The sequence below is a fragment of the Vipera berus genome (genome assembly GCF_964194415.1).
Source record: "Vipera berus genome assembly, chromosome: Z".
NCBI lineage: Eukaryota > Metazoa > Chordata > Lepidosauria > Squamata > Viperidae > Vipera > Vipera berus.
In genome coordinates this window covers 47,516,859-47,542,443 of record NC_138205.1, presented here as the reverse complement: position 1 = coordinate 47,542,443, position 25,585 = coordinate 47,516,859, and the positions used below count along the sequence as shown (strand labels likewise).

Here is a 25,585-nt window from a genome sequence, read left to right as displayed (position 1 = left end):
CAGATTTCAGATTCTTAAAAGACTTTATATACCTATTTTGGAACAGCAAAAAGAGTTTTGGAAAAGTACACATCATTTACAACACGGTTGGGTGAGAAATTCTTAAACTCACAAACATCAAGAGATTTCAGCAATTTCACAAAGTCTCAACAAACACAATGGGTTTTTATTTATTATTTATTTTATTTATTTATTTAATTCCATTTATATCCCGCCCTTCTCCGAAGACTCAGGGCGGCTTACAAGCTTAGCAGTAGCCTTCATTCTATGTATATGCCTGCTTATTAGGGCTTTCACACACACCCCAAGCGGCATTATTACAAAGTCAGCTTAATTGCCCCCAACAATCTGGGTCCTCATTTTACCTACCTCGGAAGGATGGAAGGCTGAGTCAACCTTGAGCCTGGTGGGATGCGAACCTGCAATAATTGCAGGCAGCTGGTGTTACTTAAGGAGGTATTAGCCCACTGCTCCACCAAGGAGCCCACTGCTCCACCAATACAGTACAATTTTTAATTGATAATGTACTTGCAATTATTTATTCATTTGTTCATCCATTCATTCAGTTTATATAGCTGCTCATCCCACATGCTTGATTCTAAAAAGCTTACAATTTAAAAAGTCTATTTTCCATTTAACCTGCCTATGAATAACTGCCCTATCTTCCTCTCCCTTCTCCCCTGCGGCCTCACCCCAATTTAAATACTACTTCATTCTAGCCAGTCTATGCAATTGGTGAAGTGAGATGCAGGTCATGAAAAGGCAGGTTATGACTTTTACTAAAATACATTAATGCCTTAATAAAATGGTCACTTCAGGTTTTTTCCTCAGCAGCCTGGTGGCAGTTCTGCCATACAGAGGGACAGAAAAGATGCCTAGTGAGATTCTGGTGAGAAAGACTGGAGTGTGCTTGATTGAAGATGGGCATGAGCTCAGGACCAAGTTGCAGCAGGATGATAAAAGATGATTTTTACTTATAAATGGTGCACTGGTCATTTCATTTAAGCTGACTTTTTACCTTTTAAGAATGAGAATCAGCAAGATCAGCATTACATTATTTCTGCCTCTTTTAGTCTTGCTTTCTTTAACACTATACATTACAACTGTTCTTTTGTTGCTAGACTTATTATACTGTACAGTATCTTCCTTCTATCCACATTTCTGCAGTATTTTTTAAAAGTGTTTTTCCTCATCCAAACTTCTTCCTAATTGCACCAAAGATCCCTTATCATACGTTCTATTTGGTGACTTCACAATCATAAGTGGTAACTTTAGACAGTTCCACATCTTTTTTTTTCTTTTATCATATTTCCATATATTCTACAGGTGACTTATTCTACCTTTTAGTCAGGACACTCAACTTTCATTTTAGATTTTTGTCACTTCTTTCCATTTTTCCCCATGTCCACTTTCCCTGTAAGATCCTCTTCTGACACTAAGTGAAAAAAAGATGCATTCTTCAATCTTTCTAATAGAATAACCTTTTTTCCCTAGTCGTGTTCCTTCAAAATTCTGCAGTCCATCTCTGCAGCTATCGTAAATCTAAGAATTTGTTTGTACTCACTACAACTAGATAATAACCAATATGTAGGTTTTTTTAAAGTACCCTTTAATCCCTTCATTCATAATTAAAGCTTCACCTTCATTTCCATCATGCATCCATTAACCTCATTGTTCAAGATTAATTACACTATTCACCTTTCTCTTAACTTCACAAACACAAAGTATACCAATTTTTCTTCCATTTCATTTAATTCAGGGGTATCAAACTGCCGGCCCATGGGCCGGATGCGTCATCTGGAAGCCGCACCAACCCCATTGCCGGCAATGGAAAAACCGTCCTGATACGTTGCATGATGTCACGTGATATCGCAAGTTTGACATGTCTGACTTAATTCATGATTTTTCCTATACTCCTCTCTTATGTTCTCAATCTATTTTATATCATAATTAAATAGGCTCCTGTATATTGACTTTTGCTGCCCGTTATGATATTATTTAATGATGACATTTATATAACACATTTTGCTAGGAGAAAAAAAAGCATATTAGGTTACTTTAACAACACCCACATTATATTCAGCATTTCCTGCTACATTCAAGGGTGCAATACAAATGAGATTTTCGCCCACTTTGAACAATATATCTCAATTGCTACTCTAAAAATGAATATCTTACCAAAATTGCTTTTCCTATTTCAAACAGTACTCATAAAAAAGAGAATTTTTTTTTGACAATCTAAACACACTGATTTTGAAATTTATTTGGTAAGGGAAGAAAGCCAGAATTAGATTTAAAATGCTACAAGAATCTAAAGAAAATGAAGGATTTGGTTTAACGGATTGGGTCTTATACTATCAAACATGTGCTTTAAGATGCTAAAAGAATGGATAAACCTTAGACATAAAAGATTATTATACTTAGAAGGACATGATTTATAATTAGGATGGCATGCCTTTGTATGGCATGGGAAGAATAAAATTCATAGATACTTCCAAAATCACTATGTAAGGAATGCATTACTTTTAGTATGAGAAAAGATAAAAGCTAAAATTTATATGAAAATACCAGGATGGCTTTCAACAATGGAAGCTTTTGTTCACCCAAATGTAACTAATTTTTGAGAAAATTGTAACCTTTAAAGATATTTTAAATACTAAAGGGAAATTAAAATTTAAACAAGCGTTGGAAGGTCAGGGTATTGATTTATCATGGTGGCCTCAATTGCAAATACAATTGAGATATGAGAATGATGCTAAAATACATGGTTTTTATAAAGACCAGACAATGTTTGATCAGATGCTGTTGACTTCAGAAGAAAAGCTGATTAAGAAACTGTATAATTTTCTATTAAATTTAAAAATGGAAGATGAACAAGTGAAAGAAACAATGATAACATGGGCAAAAGATTTTGGACATAATATAGAATTAGCAAAATGACAAAATCTTCAGGAAAGAAATTATAAATTGACAATGGCAACTGCTTATAAAGAAAATTTATATAAATTTATATAAAAAGGTTCTCTTGTAAGTCATCATACTGTTGCATATAACCCACCAACTAGGAGGTACCAATAATGTGATTATGTGCCATCCAGTCATTTTTGAGTCCTAGTGACTTCATAGATTCTCTCCATGTAAGCAGCCTACTAATATACGAAGTTAATAATCATCACATGATGCATTTAAAAAACAGCAGATATTTTTAAAAGGCTGTAAGAGGAGTTATGTAAAAAAATGGCATTACTGAAATGTACTGTATGTTTGGAAATGTTGCCACTGTAGGGAAGTAGCTTGACATAATCTCCTTTATTTTTTCTCTCTCAAGTACTACTCATTCAATTTTTGTTCTACCCAATTTCACTCCCTCCATAAAACTACATACCTTGTGAACAGAAATTGTTTTAGAATTGTCTTCAGTGCATAATGCAATTGGTAATGACAGACAACCTACCTTTTGGACAAACAGTTCTGAGAATAGTCTCATCAAAAGATCCTGAATGTGGATATGTTTTAAACAGTTCCAACCAGCTGCATCTCTGCACTAACCTTTTTGGAAAAGAACTCACCTTGATGTCATCAGCAGTTTCTTCACCTGTATCAGTTTCATCATAAAGATCAGACTCCTCAGATGCTATAGGCACATTTATAGTCAGGTTGGGATTATTAATGAAGTTCATTTGGTCCAGCTCATCAATGAGTTGCTCTTTTTTTACTATTCCATCCATGTATTCAGACTTGAAATCCTGGCCTGCGTCCACATGGTTGAGAGTGTCCATGTGGTTGAGAACAAAGTTCTCCTTTTTACTGTCATCTGGTTCCTCAGATGATAGCTCTGTTTTCTCTTTCAGTTCTCTGTGAAGCAGGAGGAGGACATGTTTCTTTACAAAATCAATCCCTCGGGTGATTCTGCCAATTGCAATTTGCAAATTGTTCATCTCATTATCATCATCAGATCCTGCCAGGCTATCAGCACTGAAGGAGCTAAGCAGTAAAGCTAAAAACAGGTTGAGTACCTAAAGAGACAAAAGCAAATATCACTTAAAAATTTATTCAGAATGGGGACTTTGTCCCCAGTGCTGATGTTTTGACCACAAGACAAGGAAATAATCAAGGATAGGTTCTGCCAGCCAATTCACAATGTTTAAGAAAAATAAAGATAATGGGAAGAAATGTAAAAAAAACACCTTATGTTGCTAAGTAATCTATGTTCTCATTGAAGAAAATCCAAATTTTAAATAAATCATGCAAAGTATATGCTGTATTACAACACAGTTTGTTTTGTTTCCAAAGATGCTGTTGTATCCAAGCATTTCCTACAATTTTAACAGGATATTATGCTTTGCATATAAGGCCAAAGTCTGATCCTTATTTTATTTATCAATTTGTCAGCCAGGAACTTTGTGGCAGGTTGGTTATATTAAAACACATCTAGGTCTTGAGGCATAACCTATTTGTATTACACTGTTACATCAACCGTGTAACAGTTCTATATGGCCTACTTTCTGATAATTGTGAAGAACATGCAGTATAGTAAAAGCCAATGAAACAGATGTTAAAATAAATAAAATAACCCCTTCCTAATGATCTGCTTCTTAGACAGTGTCCAGAGGAAGATGGAAAGAAAACTATAGCAAATGTCTCCCCAAGTTAAAAACCTTAAAGCAGACATATCAAGGCCCGCAGGCCAGATCCGTCCCATGATATCTTTAGATCTGGCCCCAAGTGGACTAGTAGGAGGAAGTGATTGAGTATGTGGAGGTGGGGGGAAGGGGGGAGTTGAAGTGGCAGCAGTGCCAGAGAAGCTCAGGGGAAAGTCAGCTGGAGCTGCAGTGTTGCTGGGGCTCTGCTGAGGTCCCGTGCGGCTCCAGCTGATTGGGGCTTCTGGTGACCTGGGGATGGTCGACAGCCATAAGCAGTCTTTGGGCAGAGAGTCAGTTGGAGCTGTGGTGTTGCTGGGGACGCGTGAATCAGCACATGCAGCTGATGAGCACTGCATGAAAAGGCTAGCCAGGCAGTGAGTGAATGCCTGGGGGAGAAAGGAGAGGATATAAAAGGAGGGTTTTGGCAGGAAAGAGGAGGAATGGGGGAGGGGGGAAGAGAAGGTAATAGGAAAGAGACAAGAGATGTCAGTGGGACAAGCCTGAGGGCGAGAAGAGGATAAAATAAGAGAGGCTTCTGTGGGACAAGCCTGAGGGAAAAAAGGGGACAGCAACTGGCCCTTTCAGGGCAACCATAATGCTGATATGGCCCTCAATGAAATTGAGTTTGACACCCCTGCCCTAAAGAAATCAATATTTTGTTTACTTTTGTGTAATGGTAAGAATATGAAATCTAACTTGATTTACTCTTGCTTGATTCAAGATTATTACATTCGATAAGCAAAAAACATATTAAAATATTTGTTCATCTTTGGAAAAAAAAGGAAAAATACTTGCTCAGTTTGGCAAACAATATTATGAGATAACGCAATGTAGTGATTGCTAAATCACAATGACACACAAGACCTATACATGTGAAAGAGTTATTATTTGCACTATGTTTCATGTTGAAATTGGTCATCTGGAGAGAAACCTGAGATGGCTTATGAGTTCCTAAAATTTTTAGAATGGTGGCAACCTTGATGATCTGGGAGAGGTCAAAGAAAAAAGTAGGGAAAGGATAGAAAGTTCTTCTCTCATGAAATAAATCTGATGAGCAATAGGCAGTTTTGGACTTCAGGATTTAGTGACTGTGGTATAGCAACAGTTCATACCAGAAAAAATGGAAGCTTTTCATCATACAATACATCATTAATTTACAAGAGTTATTGCCAAAAGGTGAGTGATAGTCATGAACATATATGAGTGGGATTAGACCAGGGGTGTCAAACTGCTGGCCCGTGGGCCGGATGCATAATCTGGAAGCCACACCCATCACATTGCAGGCAATGGCAAAACAGTCCCGATAGATCTCACGACATCATGTGACATCGCAAGTTTGACATGTCTGGATTAGACAAATTTCTGGTGATTCCGCTAATTTTAGCCATGACAACTAAGCAGCTCCTCCAATATTCAATGTTACATGAATTCTTAAGGGCAAGCAGCCCTTAAGGGGAGTCTGTATGATCTACTTTGGGATTTCTTGTAGTCATCAATCTGACTTCTGTTGGAAACAGGATGCTGAATCAGTTTGCTCCAGTAAAAAAAAAAGTTCTTTTGAATTTGAGATCTTGCTTTTGGTCTGCCATATTTTGCCAAAAGTAAAACCCTCTTCTGTACATTCCCACAATTTTCTTATCATAAAAACCCTTAGGACTGGTATGCTGGTACAGTAACATCAGCAAAAAAGTGAAATGTGCTTGCTGTGAAAAGCCTGCTTCCTGCCTACTCACAGCTGTTGATGTTTGTGCTTCTATCTTGCCAAAAATACATTTGAGAAGGGATTTTGCTGATATTCAAGGTCATGGCTATTTACACATGTCTTATGCCTCATGACTTAACTAGGACCTTTATATAAACTCTTTTGGTTTCCTTTAAGCTAGGAGGCTTCTTTTAAATACTACTTATAGCTGGTTATCATTAATAACTGTAACATTGGGGCTTTCACTCTTATAAAGCTACTTTATGTAGGTAGTGAAACTTGATAGAAAAAGATAGCTAGTTTAAGAGACCCCAAAATATACTAAGTTTCTTAGGTCAATCTACAACATTCTTAACATGAAAAATTCTTGGCTTGAGATGAGAGATAACAGAATCGGAGACTGGAAGCCACATGCATGCAAATGGAATTATTTAGTATTGTGGAGAGGCTTTCTCTTTGTTAACTTCTTTGCCTAAATTATATTTCCATTTGTTTATTTTCCTATAGAGAAAATGTGTTTCAATTTAAAATAAATCAACCATATTTGAATCTAGTAATAACTTGTGGGGGGAAAAAACTCTTGGCAGAAAAAGAATCATAAGCTAGCAATTGTAGGGTGTTACCTACACTGTATCAACACTGATACCTGATTGCTTACACTTCTAAAATTAAAATTACGGGGATTGTAGGGTATATTTTCTTTTTTTCCAGGAAAGAAAAGAGAATGGAAGGGGATTTATAATGAAGCCATAGCCCTTTCTGCTTCTTCAGTGAGTACATGCAGATTACAGATCTTTATTTTTTTGTATTTTGTTTAGGTAAATCATTCACACACTGAGTTCATGGTATATACTGCAGCTGAATCTATCTTTGGGGATTTGTTTTGAGTAATCTTCACTCCTTTTCACAGTCTTCCCAGGGGCTGTTTCATGCATCACAAAGGATAGGACTGATGCACATTAATAAGAATAATGTTTATCAACAACAACTATTGGCCAATACCTGGAACAGCAAGTTCAAGATTTTGCTGCAATTATTTTTAGGGAAAGATTTTTTATATTTACTTCTGAAATGTTTGTTTCTATATTTGCTTATGTGTGTAGATGCCTCCATTGGTATATACCTGTCTCTTTCATTTTTTGAGATCCTTTTTATTGAAGCTAAATAGAAAGTTATTATGCTACAAAGCAAAGCACCATCCTCTAGGTCCTGGATTAGCTTCCCTCACAGTACTGCCTCTAGGCTGCACCTAACTCCTATAAGACAGGGGTCTTCAAATTTGGCCCTTTTATGACTTGTGGACTTCAACTCCCAGAATTCCTCAGCCAGCATGCCTGGCTGAGGAATTCTGGGAGTTGAAGTCCACAAGTCATAAAAGGGCCGGGATTGAAGAGCCCTGTTGTAAGCATTGCTAGAAATTAAAAGCAGAGGCTCCTGTAATAAAATAGTTTGCTCAGAATGGTACCCACTCGTGTATCAAAAGCCATGCTCATGGTAAAGAATCTGGGAGTGGGGTATTGTTGCCAACACCCAGATAAGCAGGGAGCTCCAGACAAATAATCAAGCAAAAGACAAAACCCCAGTCAAGAACTACCGAGGAGAAAACCACAAGACCACTAACACTGGCAATACAAGCTACCATATATAAACAGAGTAGACCCCATTCTGATTAACACTGATATTACCTAATTGTTGGGTTTCTCTTAACACAAGGCTTTACTATAATTCATACTATACTGTTTATTGTAGCTACTACTGCACATTTGCTTGATTTTAAAATTTTCAGTCAATACAACACAGTATACTTTAACATGCAGCATTATTAGAGCCAATTTAGCAAAGTGGTTAAGACATCAAGCCAGAAACTGGGAGACTTTGAGTTGTAGTCCTGTCATACACCTGAAAACTGTTAGATCTTAGGCGACTCCCTCTCTCTCAGCCCTAGGAAGGAGGCAATGACAATCACTTTTGAAATATTGCCAAGAAAACTGCAGAAACCTATCTAGTCAGTTTCCAGGGGTCAAAAATTGATTCAAACATGTGCAGTGTGCATACATGTGCACCAGCACACATGTGCATGCACACAAACACCTGCACATCACTACATCGTCTGCATTTTGGGTCTTGTCTAGTATGGTAGATCCCTGCTTCTGTGTATCTGGTGTTGCTCTACTTGATCTTTCTCTCACATCTGCTGCTGCCTCAGACATTCTCTCAGCTGCTCAACTTTGGATGCCCTCTTACTGATGTACTTCTGGGTTTCATCCATGACAGCAGCTTTGATACTCACTAAATCCTGACTACCCTCTTTTTGTGCGGCGTATAGTCTCTAGGTCAGGGGTAGGGAAGCTTGGCTCTTTTATGACTTGTGGACTTCAATACCCAGAATTCCTGAATCAGCCATGCTGACTCAGGAATTCTGGGAGTTGAAGTCCACAAGTCATAAAAGTGCCAGGTTTCCCTAACCCTGCTCTAGGTGTTGGACTTGCAGTGGAAACCTTCATACTTTGTGAGGAGCTTCTGGGTCCTCACATTGGCAGCTCCCTTATTCTTCTTTGGCCAGTTCACTATACTGGCAGGGTATCTTATGACTCGCAAGCCTACCTATTAATGGCATGGATCTTGTTATTTCCATTCAGCTGACTCTTCAGGACCTGTCTGTACCTTCAGTGGTATTTGGATGTAGCTGTTTTCCTTGCTTCCTCATTGTGGTTCCCACAATGACTCTGGGATTCCAAGGTAACTGGTCTATATGCCTACTATGTGATCGTCTGGTAGTTCCACCCTATCATTCTTAACTATTTTCCCTCTCTTGACTACCATCTGACTATACTTCTCCCGTCTAAATCCCATCCCAATGTCTTTACTATTGATCAGTGTGAGATGGATCAGTGATGTCTTGTTCATTATTTGCATACAACTCACTGTCATCCATGTTTAAGAGAGGGCTGATGGTAGTTCCACTCTTGAATTGGTATTCATATCCATTTTTTGTGATTATCTCACTAAGGGGGTTCAAGCCTATGCAGAACAGCAAATCACCTTGGTATATGCTGCAACTGATGGGCACTTGTGTGAGTGTTGTTTTTCCACAGTCCCATTAAGTACTTGAAGAAGGTTCTTAGTGTCCTTGTCAGGTCCCAAAGAAATATATTTTATAAGTATACCCATTTTCTATTTTCTTTGTGTCCTGCCATTCTGTTGGGAGGGGGGAGCCCTCGGGAATGGTTTGCACTGTATGCTGAGATGTCCTTCCCCCAGGGGATAGAATGTCTCTCCCTTATCTAAGAAATGGTTTGCACTTGGAACCAGAAGAAATCAAAAGCTTTTGTCATTCAAGCCAATGCTAGTGATGTTGCCGTAGCAGCACTCCTGCTCCAGAAGAATGAGGAAAGCCAACTGCAACCCTGTGCTTATGCATCTAAAAAACTCTCTGAGACTGAGCAGCAATGGGCAGCCTGGGAGAAAGAAGCCTATGGTGTGCAAAGGGCACTTCTGACCTTGGGACATTTCCTAGAAGGGAGCAAAATACCGTTCCAAGTGTGGACTGATCAAAAGAACTTGGAGGCGATGAAAACCCCTAGGAAGTTGTCCCCTAAACAGGCATGGTGGTCCCGATATTTCCACTGATTTAACTTTACAATCCACTACCTCCCTGGGGGGAGGAACTTCCTAGCAGATGCCTTATCTAGATTGCTACAATAAAACAGTGTTAAATCGGAAGTAGTTGAACCATTTATGCCTCCTAAACAATTTGCAGTGCTGGTCACAACCCAACACAAAGCAAGGCGACAATGCCAATAAACAGAACCACATGCCAAGATTTCAAAAAAGCACTAGAGACTGATGAGTGGTTTCAGAGTCACAAGAACCTATGCTTAATCAAACATGACCTAGCCTGGGTTTGGGAAAAACTATACATCCCAGAAACCTTAAGATTGAGAATAATGCAAGCTGGGCATGATTCAAATGTGGGACATTTTGGATTCATAACAACCTTACACCTCCTAAAAAGGCAATTTTGGTGGCCATCCTTGAAAAAGGACATAGAAAGTTTTGTGGCGAGCAGCCCCACGTGTGCTGCAGCTAAGCGGAGACAAGGGAAGACACTGGGACTATCACAACCAGTGACAAGCCCTTCAGCATCCTGGAGAGAGATCTCTATGGATTTTATTGTGGAGCTCCCTGAAAGTTCTGGGAGTACAATTATTTGGGTGGTTACGGATTTGTTCTCTAGACAAGCCCACTTCATCCCATGCCCAAAGATCCCTACAGCCAAAATGCTGGCTAAACTGTTTGTGCAACATATCTACTGATTCCATGAGGCTCCACAATACATCATTTCAGACAGAGGGGTCAGTTCACTTCTAAGTTCTGGAAAGCTTTTCTGAGCCCCTTGGGTTCTAGTCAATGGCTATCATCTAGTCATCATCCTCAAATGAAAAGAAGGGACAGAGAGACTGAATTCAGTTCTAGAACAATACCTTAGATGCTTTATCAACTATCAGCAAGATAATTGAACTGATCAGTTGCCTTTTGCTGAAGTGACATATAATAATACGGTGCATTCGAGCACTGGTTATACCCCTTTCCAGGTTGCCCATGGGGAGACATTTGTCCTCATTCCAGAATTGCCCTCAAAACAACCTGACATCTCCTCTTTACAGGAATGGATCAAACAGTTACAAAACACCTGGCCAGTAGTGCACAAAGCATTTAATGAAGCCAGAAAATCCTATAAGACCCAAGCTGATAAAAAGATGGTAGAGCAGAAACCTTTTAAGATTGGAGATAAAGTTTATCTCTCTACAAAATATTTGCAAACCTTGCAGCCTTCAAAAAAGCTAGGGCCTAAATTTGTAGGACTTTTTCCCATTAAATGCATTATTAACCCAGTAACCATAGAACTAGACTCCCTAAGAGCCTAAGACAGATCCATCCTGTCTTTTATTGTAGTTTACTTAAACCTGAGATTATGTCTAATCTTAGGCCTCTGACCCCTCCCGTGCCTGTACCAAGCTATGGGTGGAAGGGGAGCAACACTGAAATATGCTACATCCTCGATTCTCGCAAACACTATGGTTCCACTCAACATTTAGTAGCTTGGAAAAACCTTCCCTCTGCTCAAAATGAATGGGTATATAAAAACATGTTAGAGCTCCTAAACTACTTAAACATTTTCACAAAAAGTATCTTGATAAGCCTGATTAATGTGGTTGTTCTATTTGTTTTCCTCCCTTTCCCTTTTTCTGTTTTACAGGTGGATTACCCATTTTTCTAGGGGGTCTGTATGTCAGGTCCCAAGGAAATATATTTTATAAGTATACCCATTTGCTATTTTCTTTGTGTCTTGCCATTCCCCCCTTTGGGGATGCTTTGTACTGTCTGCTGAGATGCCCTTCCCCCAGGGGATGGAATGTCTCTCCCTTATCTAAGAGACAGTTTGCGCTTGGAGCCAGAAGAAATTGAAAGTTAGAAAGACCTTGAGGAGCTCGCCGAAAAGACTGGTTACCAAAACATGAAGCCACCTGTGGATTGGCTGGGATTCAAATGAACACTGGGACCTTGTGAGGAGGAGTATTGAATGTTGCTTTTAATGTATTACTTCACGGGTTTTTCTCTCAGATCTCGCCTTGATTCCCTGCTGTCACTAGCTCCTAATAAAAGTTCCTTTTGAGACAATGCCTGTTTCAAGAGTTCTGCTTTCTTGGGTGGCTTAGCTGAGGTAGGTCCTTACAGTCCTGTTAATTTTGTATAGTGTCAGGTATTCACAGACCATGTGTGTGGCATTCAGTCATAGACTGTAGTCAATCCAGGCTATGCTCAAATCTGTCTAGACCTTAAGTGTTGGGTGACTGCTTTATCTACCTGTATGAGCAATTTATGTTTTGAACTTCTGTGTAGTTCCTGATGCTGTGGTCATATACTGGCCAACCACAGTTCTGTATCATGACAGCTCTGATGCTGTCGCAATAAGGCAAATATCAGCTGGTAGTTGAATGGTGCTGTTCCCTAGTGGGGATCTTTCATGATCAATACTGTCCTTCCTTGTGGTAGCAAATCTGGTGGGAGCCTGATACTAATAGCTGATTCATGTGTGCTGCTAAAGGTTCATGCATTGTTGTTAGTTTCTTTAGCTAGTACATATGGATCATATCTGGGTCAGGTGCTGTCTAGCTCTTAACCTGCTGTTGGATGTCTGCTACTGTGCTGATTACTGGCCCCATTCTGGAATATTGCTGAGGTCTGGTCTCAGATCTTGTAGCCATTTTCCACTGGTTTTATGTGTCTTCTCTTTCTCTCATATGTTTTTACCTTGTGCTGTTGGTAACTGCTGCTGCACTGTACTGCAGTTGGGAGTACACCTTGGATGGTTATTTGGAGAACATCCCATTTATCATCTTGGCCTCTGCTTCTCGAGTGTATCTCTTTAGTCTGGTAGCCAGTGCTATCCATATTTCCTTTTATTATTGTTCAATTTTTGCTGTTGGTGCTTCTGCTGTTACCAGTTTATTGCTCTGTAATGGAGAGGATGATAATGATGTTCCAGCTTCAGGTGTTGGCTGCACATCCATCTGTTTTTCCAGATCTTCTTGAGTATGGGATGTAATGTGTACTTAGTCTGTCTCCAGTTGTGATAGCAACTTTTCTTCACTATGTTGAAGGATTGGTTAACTAGCTGTTTCTCAGTGTGGATACAGGTCTTCTTTCTATCCATAGTTCCCTCGTATGCTTCATATAGCTCTTCTAGGTACGTCTGTTGTCGTAGCATTCCATCAGTTCCAGGTTCTCTGGTGTCATCCATGTATGGCTTGTTCCAGTAGCCAACTTATCGTTAGATTGTCCTTCTTACCATTAGATGTTCTTCTTCAACATCTATCATGGACCTTGTTAATGCGGTTGAGATCCTAGCTAGCATGACTTTCCTAGTTCATGTCACTCTCATATTTTAAGGTAGCCGGGTGAGGTGTTAGGGGGTCTTCACCCAAGGACCCCTATTGCTAAATAGATATTAATTGGGATTTGAGCCTGGTCTCCTAATTCAAAGGCCATTATGCTATCCAGCCACTTTCACTTAGTAAATTTTCAAAAACATAATAATAAAGAAGATACACACACACACACACACACACTGTGTGTGTGTATACTGTATGTATGTGTGTGTTTGTGTGTGTGTTTGTATACATACATATATAGTAAAGGTAAAGGTTCCCCCGCACATGCGTGCTAGTCGTTTCCAACTCTAGGGGCCAGTGCTCATCTCCGTTTCAAAGCCGAAGAGCCAGCATTTGTCCAAGGACATCTCCGTGGTCATGTGGCCGGCATGACTAGACACCAAAGGCGCACAGAATGCTATTACCTTATCACCATAGCAGTCCCTATTTTTCTACTTGCATTTTTATGTGCTTTTGAACTGCTAGGTTGGCAGAAGCTGGGATGAGTAACAGGCGCTCACTCTGTTACACGGCACTCGGGATTCGACCCGCCAAACTGCCAACCTTCTGATCGACAAGCTCAGCATCCTAACCCACTGAGCCACCGCGTCCAACATATACTGTATTATAAAATCTAAAAAGGGAGTTTAAAGAAATACTGTATTTTACAAAGAAAACTGAAAAAAGATCTGAATTTGTTTTAAAAAGGTGCAGCAATTGGCAACTTGTGGCCTATTTTCACAGAATCTTGAGGTCATCAAGGAGAGCATAACACTGAAATCCAATATCAAATAACTAATTTTCGTCAGCATTATTTTGTCCTTTCTAAAATAGGAAGTATAAGGACAAAATAAGGCACACCTTTCTGCCTTTAAGTAACATTCCAAGTCTTTTAACAAACACACACACAACTGAATCCCTTCTAAGTAACATTAGTGAGTCTTTTTCACATATCTCTGTGACTTTCACAAAAGTAAAAGTAAAAAAAAGTTCATCACCCATTCTCTATTGTATTTCCTCAGTCTTATATTCCTGTTACTCACCACTAAGTTTCCGATGACCATGACCATCAGAAAAACAATGAGGCACATGGGCTGTCCAGCCACTTCCATGCAATCCCACATAGTCTCAATCCATTCTCCACAGAGGATTCGGAAAACAATAAGAAAGGAGTGAAAGAAGTCATGCATGTGCCAGCGTGGCAGCTCACAGTCGCTGGAAATTTTACAGACACATTCTTTGTAGCTCTTCCCAAATAGCTGCATGCCCACCACAGCAAAGATGAAAACTATGATGGCAAGGACTAGAGTGAGGTTTCCCAAGGCACCTACTGAGTTGCCAATGATTTTGATTAGCATATTGAGGGTTGGCCAAGATTTGGCAAGCTTGAAAACTCTCATCTGAAAAAGAAAGATGGATCATGATTAATTTATGGAATAGTGCTTTTAGCCAAAGTAATACAGACATCTCTAGTTCATTAAAGTTACATATTTTGAAATCACAAGCTTCTGCTTCCATTTTAGTTGTTATGAGTTGTTTCCACTCATAACAACTTTTTGCTACTTTTTTTTCTTGTTTCCATATACAACATAGAAAGGCCATTTCTACATGTGTTGCATGTAATCCTCATAGGCTTCCTAGGTGGCTTTCCATAGGGAAGCATTCCTTCCCAAATCACAACGTCTTGAAAAAGCTGAGAAAAAGCTGTAAGCTGTTTTTGATAAAATGGCAGCAAAAATTGCAGTGATGTAAACTGCATTGCTATGAGGAAGGGAGAGTTAAAAGAACAGGATGCATATTTATTTGTGTTGCTCATTTTTTTATATGCATGTGTATGTATGCATGTGTACGCTCTGCTAGCTCCACAAGGGTTAGAAATTGTTTTCTTATGAACAAAATGTATTCAAGAAATTTAGAAGGCTAAATCTGCATGGTAGTTAAGCCTGCAGTTCTCAAATACTTTGGTCTTAGCCCTCCCCTCCCCCCCACACACACTTTACATATTTAAAAAGAACCAAGAATCCAAAGAGTTTTGATTTGTGTGGATTGGATCTATTGATCTAATATTTACTGTATTAGAATTTAGAACTGAGAAATTTTAATATATTTATCATAACCCTTTGGCAACGGTTCCCAAAACACGCTTGGTAAACTGTTGTTAAGCCATTATTACTGTAATGGCAGATGGTCTGCAATTTCCAGCAGTGCGCCACTAACAACAGTCATGCAATTAGTATAATGCAAGCCAAGGGATTGTCCTCAGGCAAGCATTTCCCAATTTTCACACTAACAATTTAGTTTTCCGCACTGCTAAGCAGGTCTGAATACCGTATATTGCTTCCCGATTTGCAGCAAACATCATAACCTTGTCTAATCTACTATAAGGAGGAAAAAAAGATTTATTTTATTTTATCATCAATCAAATTTATATAGCTGCCCGTCTCACTAATTGATAGGAACAATAAATAAAAACAACAAAAATGTACAATATATAAAACCTTATTAATCAAAATCAAAAAAGTGAAAATACAAACCACAGGAGAGGGAGGATAAAAATGGACGCCTTAATAATGGAGCCCCTGTGAGCAGGTATCTAGTCACCTGAGAGCCTCAGGCCCCACAACATGGCCAAAGCCTGAAAGCTTTTTTGAATACCAAAAGGCGTGAAGTGAAGAATGTCGCATAAAGTGGGTATCAGAGAAGAGAAGGCACATCTCCTGGGACCCATCAAATAAAGGTCCTTGACTTATGGTACCCACAACATGCGTACTTTGCCAGATATAGTGAAGATGGCTGATGTAACCAGGAGAGTTGGTCTTTTAGATGATCTGGTCCCATGCCAAGAAGGGCTTTTGCTCTCAGTGGTGTGGTATCAAATATTGAAACTGCAGAAAACTTTCCATAAGGTCACTTACCAGACGAAAGGATCGTAGTACAGACAGACCTTGAACATTGGCAAGACCAAGCTCAACTAAGCTGAGAGTAACAATAATGCTGTCAAAAATGTTCCATCCTTGCTGGAAGTATTCATAAGGATCTAGAGCAATCAGTTTAAGCACCATCTCAGCGGTGAATATCCCTGTGAATACCTGCAGAGAAAAAGGAATATATAAACTTGATTGCTAAAAATGGGAAGAGAGAAAAGCATTCCAGTAAAAAATATTAAATTCAAAATGTAGTACTAGATCACTTTCTGTACACTACAACTAATAAGAGCAGGCAGTTCTTATTTTAGGTGGAAGACAGTTTTCCAGGGAGGGAACTACCAGAGGTCACTGCAGAGGTTTTCCCTCTGCCCAAATTATGGACCAGGATATCAATTATAGGTATAGGCTTCGACTCAGTCCCGCCAAGACTGAGTGCATACCGGCATCTCGGGAGAACCAGTTTTGTCCATCGTTAACTATGGGGGGTGAGGTATTACCCCCCGTTGATAGGGCTCGCAACTTGGGCGTTCTCCTGGATTCACGGCTCAGTTTGGAAGATTATATAGTCCAAATTCAGAATATAGGGACTTGCATCTGGTTATCTGCAGAGAGTCACTTGGATAATTAAAGCCACTCCCACACCCCTATCCTTAGATCATGGCTCAGATTGTGAATATGAGTAGCCATATTTCCTAGAGAGGCACTTCTTCTATGTCCCGCCAGGTCTCAACCATATATACTAAGACCGTGGTAGCGAGCCTATGGCATGCGTGCCACCGGCAGTCCACAGAGCCCAGTCCTAGGCCTTCAGTCCTGTCCATGAGCAACCTGCATCAATACCCGTGCAAGGTAAGGTTATTTTGCCCGCCCCTGCCTCCACCAAGCATTTTTTTACTAACCTGTCTTTCAGCTGCATTCCATTTCTCCATTTGCCACATGTCTGTGGGATGATTGGTTTAAAAAAAGTTCCCTCAGACTTTTTAACTTCTCGTGAGATCTCAAGAAGTTAGAAAGTCTGATGAAACTTTTTTAAAAAAATGATAGTCCCACAAACACACGGTGAAGGCTGAGAAGCAAACAGAGAAACAAAATGCAGCTGAAAGGCAGGTTAGTAAAAAAAAGCGCTTGGGGGAGGTGAGGGCATCTGGGCAGGAGCTGGCAAGGCAACCTTACCCTGCATGGTGGTGGGAGGGTGGGGCGCATTCCCTTCCCATGCCAGGCCAGCCCCTGCAGCCCCAGGGCACCTGTGCTGGGTGGTGGTGGGCAGGGCATTGAGGTGGGGGACCAGCAGGCTGACCAAAGCAGCAGGTGGAGCACTGGAGGCTTGGGGAGGGAAGGCGCTGAAGTGGGCAGTCGGGCTATTGGCAAGAGCAATGCAACTGAGTGGAAAGCAGCCTTGGAACATGTGGGGCAGGTAAGAAAAGAAATCCTCGCTCCCCCCAGAAATTGTCTTTGTTTCCTTTCCTGACTCCCAGCCCCATGCCGTTTCTCCTTCGCGATCCACCGCCGCCACTGTTTGCAAGGAAACAAGGAAGATTTTTTGGGCAAAAAGGTCAATCAATCAATTCCAACTTCTCTTGAAAGATGACGAAGTTGGAATTGATTGATTGACCTTTTTCCCCCGAAAAAACCCCTTCCTTTGTTTCCTTGCAAACAGCGGTGGTGGCAGATCGCAAAGGAGAAATGGCACGGGGCTGGGAGTCAGGTAAGGAAAGAAAGGCAATTTCTGGGTGGAGCGAGGATTTCTTTCCTTACCTGCCACACTTGTTCCAAGGTGTTTTTCCACTCAGACACGTTGCTCTTGCCAATGGCCCAACAGTCCACTTCAGCACCCTCCCTCCCTGAGCCTTCAGTGCTCCACCTGCTGCTTTGGTGGCTGTGTAGGCAGAGCTGCAAAGTTCTCTTCTCTGTCAGAGAAGAAAACTTTGCAGCTCTGCCTACAGAGCCACCAAACTGTAGCTGAATGCTCAGGTGAGGGGGGAACCTGCCCCACTTGTTCCATGGCCACTTTCGGCCAAGCCGCATTGCAGCGGCATTGGGTGCAATATGCAAGGCGGCAAACAGCTGTGTCATGCTGAAACCAGCCGTTTGCCGCCCCCTGCCCAATGTCACTGCCATGAGGCCGTGGAACAAGCCGGGTGGTGGTAAGAAACCAGTGTACTGGTTCCTTACCTCTGCCCAGCTTGTTCTGGGGCCTCATGGCAGCGACACTGGGTGCGATGCACAAGGCGACAAATGGCCACAGCCAGTGGCAAACAGCCACGTCGCACTGAAACTGGCTGTTTGCCGCTTCTTGCCCAATGCCACTGCCATGAGGCCGCGGAACAAGCCAGGCGGTGGTAAGAAAGCAGTATAACAGTTCCTTACCTCCACTCAGCTTGTTCTGCAGCCTCATGGCAGTGGCATTGGGTGCGACATGCGAGGCAGCAAATGGCCACAGCCAGAAGCAAACAGCTATGTTGTGCTGAAACCAGCCATTTGCCACCTCCTGCCCAATGCCACTGCCAATGAGGCCCCAGAATAAGCCGGGTAATGGTAAGAAACCGATATACCAGTTCCTTACCTCCGCCCAGCTTGTTCCGCAGCCTCATGGTAGTGGCATTGGGTGCAATGCGCGAGGCGGCAAATGGCTGCGGCCAGCAGCAAACAGCCATGTTGCACCGAAACTGAGGGGATGGCAGGCTATGGCTGCTAACAGACACAGTTGTCTCCCATGTGCTCGCTGTGTGCGGGGGCAGCAGACACCCTGCCCCCTGCCTTGCCTCACCTCACCCCACATGACGAGGCTCTGTCCAAGCCACCAGAGACCCCCTGGATCTCCCCCAACCCTGCTCCCCCAACCCTGCCTGGCCCCCACAGGCATCCCTCCCCACAAGGAACATTGAAGTGGCCATGCCCACCCTGGCCACGCTCACACAGTCTGTTGTGACCACCACAGCCACACCCACCCAATGGGCCATGTCCACCTAGCACCCGGCAATACATAAATGGGTTTTGGGTTGCAGTTTGGGCACTCAGTCTCTAAAATGTTCACCATCACTGTACTAAGATCTCTTATGCACAAATGAGGTAGGTAGGCAACCAGGAATTAAGTAGCAGCAGCTACACACCTAAGGCCCAATGCCCTGGCAAATTGTCCAGGTAGGTGAAGCACCAAATCGATACTAAACACTAAGACTTCATTCCTCAAGAGTAGCCTGCCCACTGTTCCTGCTATACCTTCTCCTGCCCTTTACCCATGAGATTTCATTGTCTTTCCTTAACTCCCAGCATATAGATCCATCTTCTGTGTCACCTGTGTGTACGTACATACACACACACACACACACACACACACACAGAGGTGACATATATATGAACATTGTTTTAAAATGCAGATTTCCCAAAAGTTATTCTGAATCATTTTTGTTAGATAAATCTCCCCCAAATACTGTACATTTGTTTTTTTCTGAACATTAAAGAAGGTTGTACACAAGTGTTTCTCAAACATGGCAACTTTAAATAGAGTTGGGATCTGAGAAAACAATGCTGCATGTAAATTAATAAAATGTAATTAATATAATGAAACTTTGTACTCCCTCTCAAAGAACTAATAGTCAACCAATTAATTATGATCAAAATTAAAGACAAAAGAAAATTTTTTTAAGAAGATATCTATGCAATTTGCTATTCATTCTCAAACAGTATGAAAATGATCAATAATAATGCTGACAAACAAGCATCATGGAGGATACAGGTGTACCAATTGTTTTAGGCATCAAAGATATATATCAGAGATATCTGATATAACAGAGGCATCATCTGTTTTTTCCATCTTGTCAATTGTTAAATTATTGAGGGATTAGTGGTTATTTCTCTCTTGCATGCACCTCAAAGTTGTCACATTATCAAATCAAAGAATGTAGAGCAGTTCTCCTACCAGATTGCCCACATTCAATACACTGTTGAACTCTTCGGTCATTGGGTAGTGTTCCATGGCCATGAAGACAGTATTGAGGACAATGCAGATGGTGATCCCCAAATCAACAAAAGGGTCCATGACAATGAGCTTAACAATGTGCTTCAGCTTCACCCAAGGTGGGCAACAGTTCCATATTAATACAACCTTAGCAAACTTATACCACCATGGTGGGCATTTCTGGTGTGCCTCTTCCAGTTCTAAAAACAAAAATCAAAAGGGATATCCACAACAAAATCACTTCTGCTAGAGGTAAATCATGAATTACTAAGAGTGCTAACTTTAGCCAACTAATCAGCAAGATTGATTGATGCATTGTTCCTCAAACTGGCTCTTAAAATAGTATCAGATTACAACTTCTCTACTGTAATCTCCACCCATCTTGGTGTGGCAATTATTGGAATTTGCTTATCAACTCTGCTGGAATGTAATTTTTTAATCTTCTCATTATGCTGGGCTGGGGTTGTTGGATTGTTGCACAAAACAACCAATAGAACTACAACCATTTTATATTTTAATACTGTATTATCATGTGTGGAAATTGGATAATAAATAAGAGAGAAAAATTCTTCTATTATATAAGATTATTTTAAAAGGCATAAAACTTATGGCAGAGAGTTATTCTCTTTCAAAACACTCTTTCATCAGCACGTCAAATGTTTCTGAAGCTACCTTTTCACTGCTTACTAGAGTAAAATAGCAGGTCCTCGATTTCTATGATTTCTGGCTAAACATTATAGTTTTTATCAAATAATGTTCTTCAACTCTTTCAGAGCAATCTTCAACACACTGAATATGGAAATAGCTGTTTTTTTAAATTCAAAAGTAATCTAGTTTCTTCTAAAGTCAAGGCATTTACCTTCAAGAGTACTGGAGACCACACTGACTGCACTCCCTACTCGCTTCTCCAAGCCCTTTCCCTCAACACCATCTACACACAAATGGTTTTGATCAGATTTCTCATGTTCTTCCCTTGGATTTGACTGTAATAAAAAATGAGATCCAAGATTAAAAAAACAGTGCCAATAAAAAAAGTCTCTATTAGAATCTGAAGTGGCACTTGAACTAGAGATGTAACGAGGAAGGAATTCAAGCTGTTTGCTATGATATGACTCTAGTTAAAGGAAGAGTGAGGGTGAGCTTAAAGTTGAAAAATAACTATAACCAAGGAAGTCACTTTGTACCAGTAAAAAATTATTCTTGATACTCCTTGAATTCTGTAAGAATTTCACTGTCAAGGTTTGCTAGGACTAAGCCATATCAGGTGGCTACACATTCAGTTAGTTAATTATCGATTATTAAATTTATTATTGCTATATTTTCAGTGCCAGATGCAAAGACACTTTCTGCCTCAAGCACCAAAACAATTCAGCTGACTTCTGAAAATATGAAACCAGACTTGGATGGGGTAATATTTACTCAGACTCAGCAGAAAAGCTATCTTTACTACAAACTTTTCTCTCCTACCAACACCGTTCTGATTTCACAACTATGTCCGTTAATCAGTGTTTCTTGCTGATTTTATTACACTGGGATAGAAATACAGAAAATGAAACAGGAATTTTAATCTTACAGTCCTGTTTGGTGGACTCCTCTCATATTTGGACAATTGGCTAACACTCTTCATATGTTGGACTAATCTGTTCATATAATGTTCTCTAGCATTAGACATGCAGAAATATGAAGGGAAGAGAGAGGGAAGGTCCAATGGGCCAAGATTTTAGTCCTTTCAAACACATGTGGAAGTCTGTAACTGTAAGAGATTGTCTATTTTGGGGGATCAGCAATGCGGCTAACTGTAATTCAGAACGCAGCCTTCATTTTTAGTCCAGCATGCCATAAACATTTGCTGCCTTGGCCTCTTGTGAAAACCATGAAGTTGGCCACTTACAATCCATAGCTAATCTTTTCTAGAAGCATCCACACATCAGCTTGTATCAATACAGTTCTAATGAGAATTTCTATAACTATTGAATGGGCAGTAAGCAGTGTAGTTTATGTTTTTATCTTTGGTTCCTAGTTGATGGAGAACATACCTCATCTACTGTAGCTGATCTCTCCAACACCAAATGTGGGATGACCCGACCATTGCAATCGTTTGGTCCCTCTTGATCACTCTGAGCCTTTTCATCTGATTCTCCTTTTTTCTTTTTTTCCACTATAATGCTTTCTCCAGAGCTGCTATTTGCTGTTTGTGCTTGAAGCTACAAAAATATAAGAGATTTAGCATAAGAAAATCAGGAAAAGGCTGTTGATATTACTGAAATGGTGATTTGTTTTCTCTTGAATTTTGAACTTATATGGTATGTATTTGAAGGATCAGATGAAAGAATGTATGTACAGATGGGGAATTAAGGATCAGATGAAAGAATATACATAAAGATGAGGCCCTGGGGATCAGAAGGATCACATGTGGAGATAGGACCCAGGTGCAGGTGTGATGAACATGAGAGTGAAGAAGATGAATTCTGAGAGAAACATTTACTCTTAAACAATTAAATAACTCTTTCTTTCCACGTACTTGGGAATTTGCAATACAAGCTTGCTAACGGTTGACATACTTGATAGCATTGCGAGGGGGGCTGCGATGGCAGGGGGGGCTACAGGGGCAATGAAGCAAGACAGAATCACCTATCAGAAACCACTTAGCCAGGATGTTGGGTACATGAATAGCTCACTTACAAGAAAACCCAAAACCACATAGCTGGAAGAGGAAACTTGAAACTTTGCAAGATACTCATGATCTGAGGTGGGTAACAGGTGGCGTGACATTTAGCTATTTTTCATAGCAAGCAAGAAAGCTTTAGGGGACTGCAATGCAGGTAACCAATCAATATTATATGTTATGCATGTATTATTGGGGAAGGCAAAGGGGTGTATGTGATTCACCTTTGACTATAAAAACTACTGTAAAACTGTGGTCAAGGCTTTGGTAGCTTTCAAAGCCAGGGCCCTATATCTTGGTACCAAAATAAAAGTATTTTTGTTTCACACCTTGTGTTTGGTGGTCAATTGGCTTCGACACCAAGCTAAGGCCCAGTTTTGGGGACAACAGTTTTATTTTACTTATAATACTTTTTTAGAATCTTCTTGTATTTGGTGCCCTTCAGTTATGTTGGTCAGCAATTTCCATTTGTCCCCAGCCAACAGGACAGCCAAGTTACTACCGTGTTTCCCCAAAATAAGGCCTGCCCTGAAAATAAGCCCTTGCTTGATTTTGGGGGTTGGCCTAATATTAGCCCCACCCCCAAAATAAGCCCTAGTTTTGGGGTGAGGCACGCACCTACATGCTAGGGTGGGGGTGGGGGGGTGGAACTGCAGTCAGGCCTCTCCTTGTCTACCTACTTCTTCTGCAGCATCCCCAGGCCTGCATTTTGCAGTCAGAGGCCTTTCCGGAAGGCCTCTGCAGCCGAGAACTGAGCTATGGATTAAATCCATAGGTCAGTTCTCAGCTGCAGAGGCCTTCCAGAAAGGCCTGACTGCAAAATGCAGGGCGGAGCTCCATTCTCAGCTGCAGAATGAAGCTGCTTCTTTGGCCTCAGAAGAAGTAGACCAGATGGGTGGGACTATCAGTGCCAGAGGTGAGTATAAAAGAACCCCCCCCCCAAAAAAAACCTGGTCTTATTTTTGGGAAAACACGGGTAAGACTGATAGAAGTAGTGATCCCAGACAGAGAGGTAGAAATGTCTATTTCTATGAAAATTATTGTTGGAGAAGATGACTTGGAGTAACAAATATGATGCTAGAAATTCATACAGTAAAGCATTCTAAAGTATCCAAAGAATTTTGTAAATATCAACTCAGTAATATTTATAAAAAATTGTAACATATATTACTATTATTAGCTTAAATTATTTGATTTCTAATGATAAAACAAGATATTTTTCAATATGATTTTGTATATTTGCTTGTCAATGCATATTTCCAACGTCTAGATTGTTTGCCCTTTAATAGTTATTTATTCTATATATTATTTTTTTCTGCAGAATAGAAGCAATTTTTCCACTGTTCAAGTGTAATCTGTTGATGCATTAAACAGCATAAAATAATAAGTAATAATAATTTGTTAAACTTGTAATGTTGCCCAAATCTCAGCGGCTGACAGTAATCAAAGAAATTACAATAAAATCAATTAAACATAAAAGATAAAGATAAAAGATTGCAAGCATGACAAAAAAGATAGAATGATGTATGTGGTCTCACTCTCCCTCACCAAAAGCCAGGATAGAGACTCATATCTTCATCACTTGTCAACAACAGCAGCAGAGTGTGGTGATCCAGATCTTATGTGGGAATCTTGTTCTAGTGGGTCAGAGCTATTATAGAGAATGCCCACTTTCAGGGTCCCTATACATGAAATTGTCCAAAAGAACCTGCACATGCCAACCCAACAGATCAAATCAGACATGGAGAGGATATGGGAGATAAGCAGACCCTCAAATAATGATACCCTGTGCCATGTGGGGCTTTATCGATAACAACAAGCACCCAGTTGCCAAATTGACAGCTAGTGTAGCTTATGAAGCAGAAGTGTTATGTAAGCATATTCAAAATAGTGAGACAAAAACATATTACATAAATAAATGCATACAGACAGACATGCCAAAGCATACCCATTATTGTTCACACCACCTCATTTGGACCAGTTGAACTTTCTGGGTGGTCTTCAAAGACAGCCCACGTAGAGTGAGGTGACTACAGTGTGAGTGATTGTCTGAAGGGCCTCCCACTCTAGGAAAGGGTATAACTGGCAAACCAAATGGAGTTGCTTAAAGGCCTTCTATACTCTAAGGTAATGATGGTAAACCTATGACACAAATTATCAAAGCTGACATGCCAGCAGTCACCAAAACCCAACAACTATTCTCGAAAGGACACTCTGTTCTTTTCAGAGGCCATGCAAAAATGGGGTGTGCTTTTCTGTGTCCTGTGGACTCTCTGGAAATTAATGAGAAAGCTGTGCTCTTGCACAGACTCCAAAGTCTCTGAAAATCATGCAAAAATGGGGTGTACTTTCATGAGGTTTTTAGAGACTGAAAGCTATAGAAGAATATTCTCCAAACCTGTTTCAAGAACAAAGGCCTTGTGCAACATGGAGATGCCTTGGGCAGGCTGGAGGGGCCTGTCAACAGAAAGTGAACACTGCCTGAAGATAAGCAGCAATGTCTGATGTTGTTGATAGTTTGGCATGAGTTATATTGTTGATAGACTGAGCTGAGATTGCAGTGCTTTGTTGTCATGGATGTCAGAGAATGGCTGATAGTCTATGATTATTAGGACCAGCAACTTGGTTTGTTAAGCAAAGCAGCTGCAAATAAAATCATGACTGAGCTTATCTTCAGTTTTCCTTTGCTTTATGGTTTTTGTGAAAGTTGTAAACACAAGGACTGGTCATCAGTAATTGTAATTGTGAACAGTTG

At 40.5% G+C, this 25,585-nt stretch overlaps 1 protein-coding gene and 1 long non-coding RNA gene across 2 annotated transcripts in view; one reads left to right on the top strand and one right to left on the bottom strand.

Annotated features, from left to right (window-relative positions):
* The window catches only part of SCN4A (sodium voltage-gated channel alpha subunit 4), a 118,547-nt gene that overhangs the window by 60,508 nt on the left and 32,454 nt on the right, over positions 1 to 25,585 (bottom strand). The window contains exons 12-17 of the mRNA XM_081346200.1: positions 22,202 to 22,369; positions 21,025 to 21,148; positions 20,127 to 20,365; positions 16,196 to 16,369; positions 14,324 to 14,680; positions 3,570 to 4,016 (exon numbers count right to left, since the gene is read on the bottom strand). Of these exons, the coding sequence (XP_081202326.1) occupies positions 3,570 to 4,016; positions 14,324 to 14,680; positions 16,196 to 16,369; positions 20,127 to 20,365; positions 21,025 to 21,148; positions 22,202 to 22,369 (1,509 nt within the window). The remainder of the gene's footprint in view (positions 1 to 3,569; positions 4,017 to 14,323; positions 14,681 to 16,195; positions 16,370 to 20,126; positions 20,366 to 21,024; positions 21,149 to 22,201; positions 22,370 to 25,585) is intronic.
* Positions 7,024 to 11,982, top strand: LOC308678388. Its single transcript, XR_014028647.1, has 3 exons — positions 7,024 to 7,115; positions 8,985 to 9,084; positions 11,606 to 11,982. It is a non-coding gene; the product is annotated as an uncharacterized lncRNA (long non-coding RNA).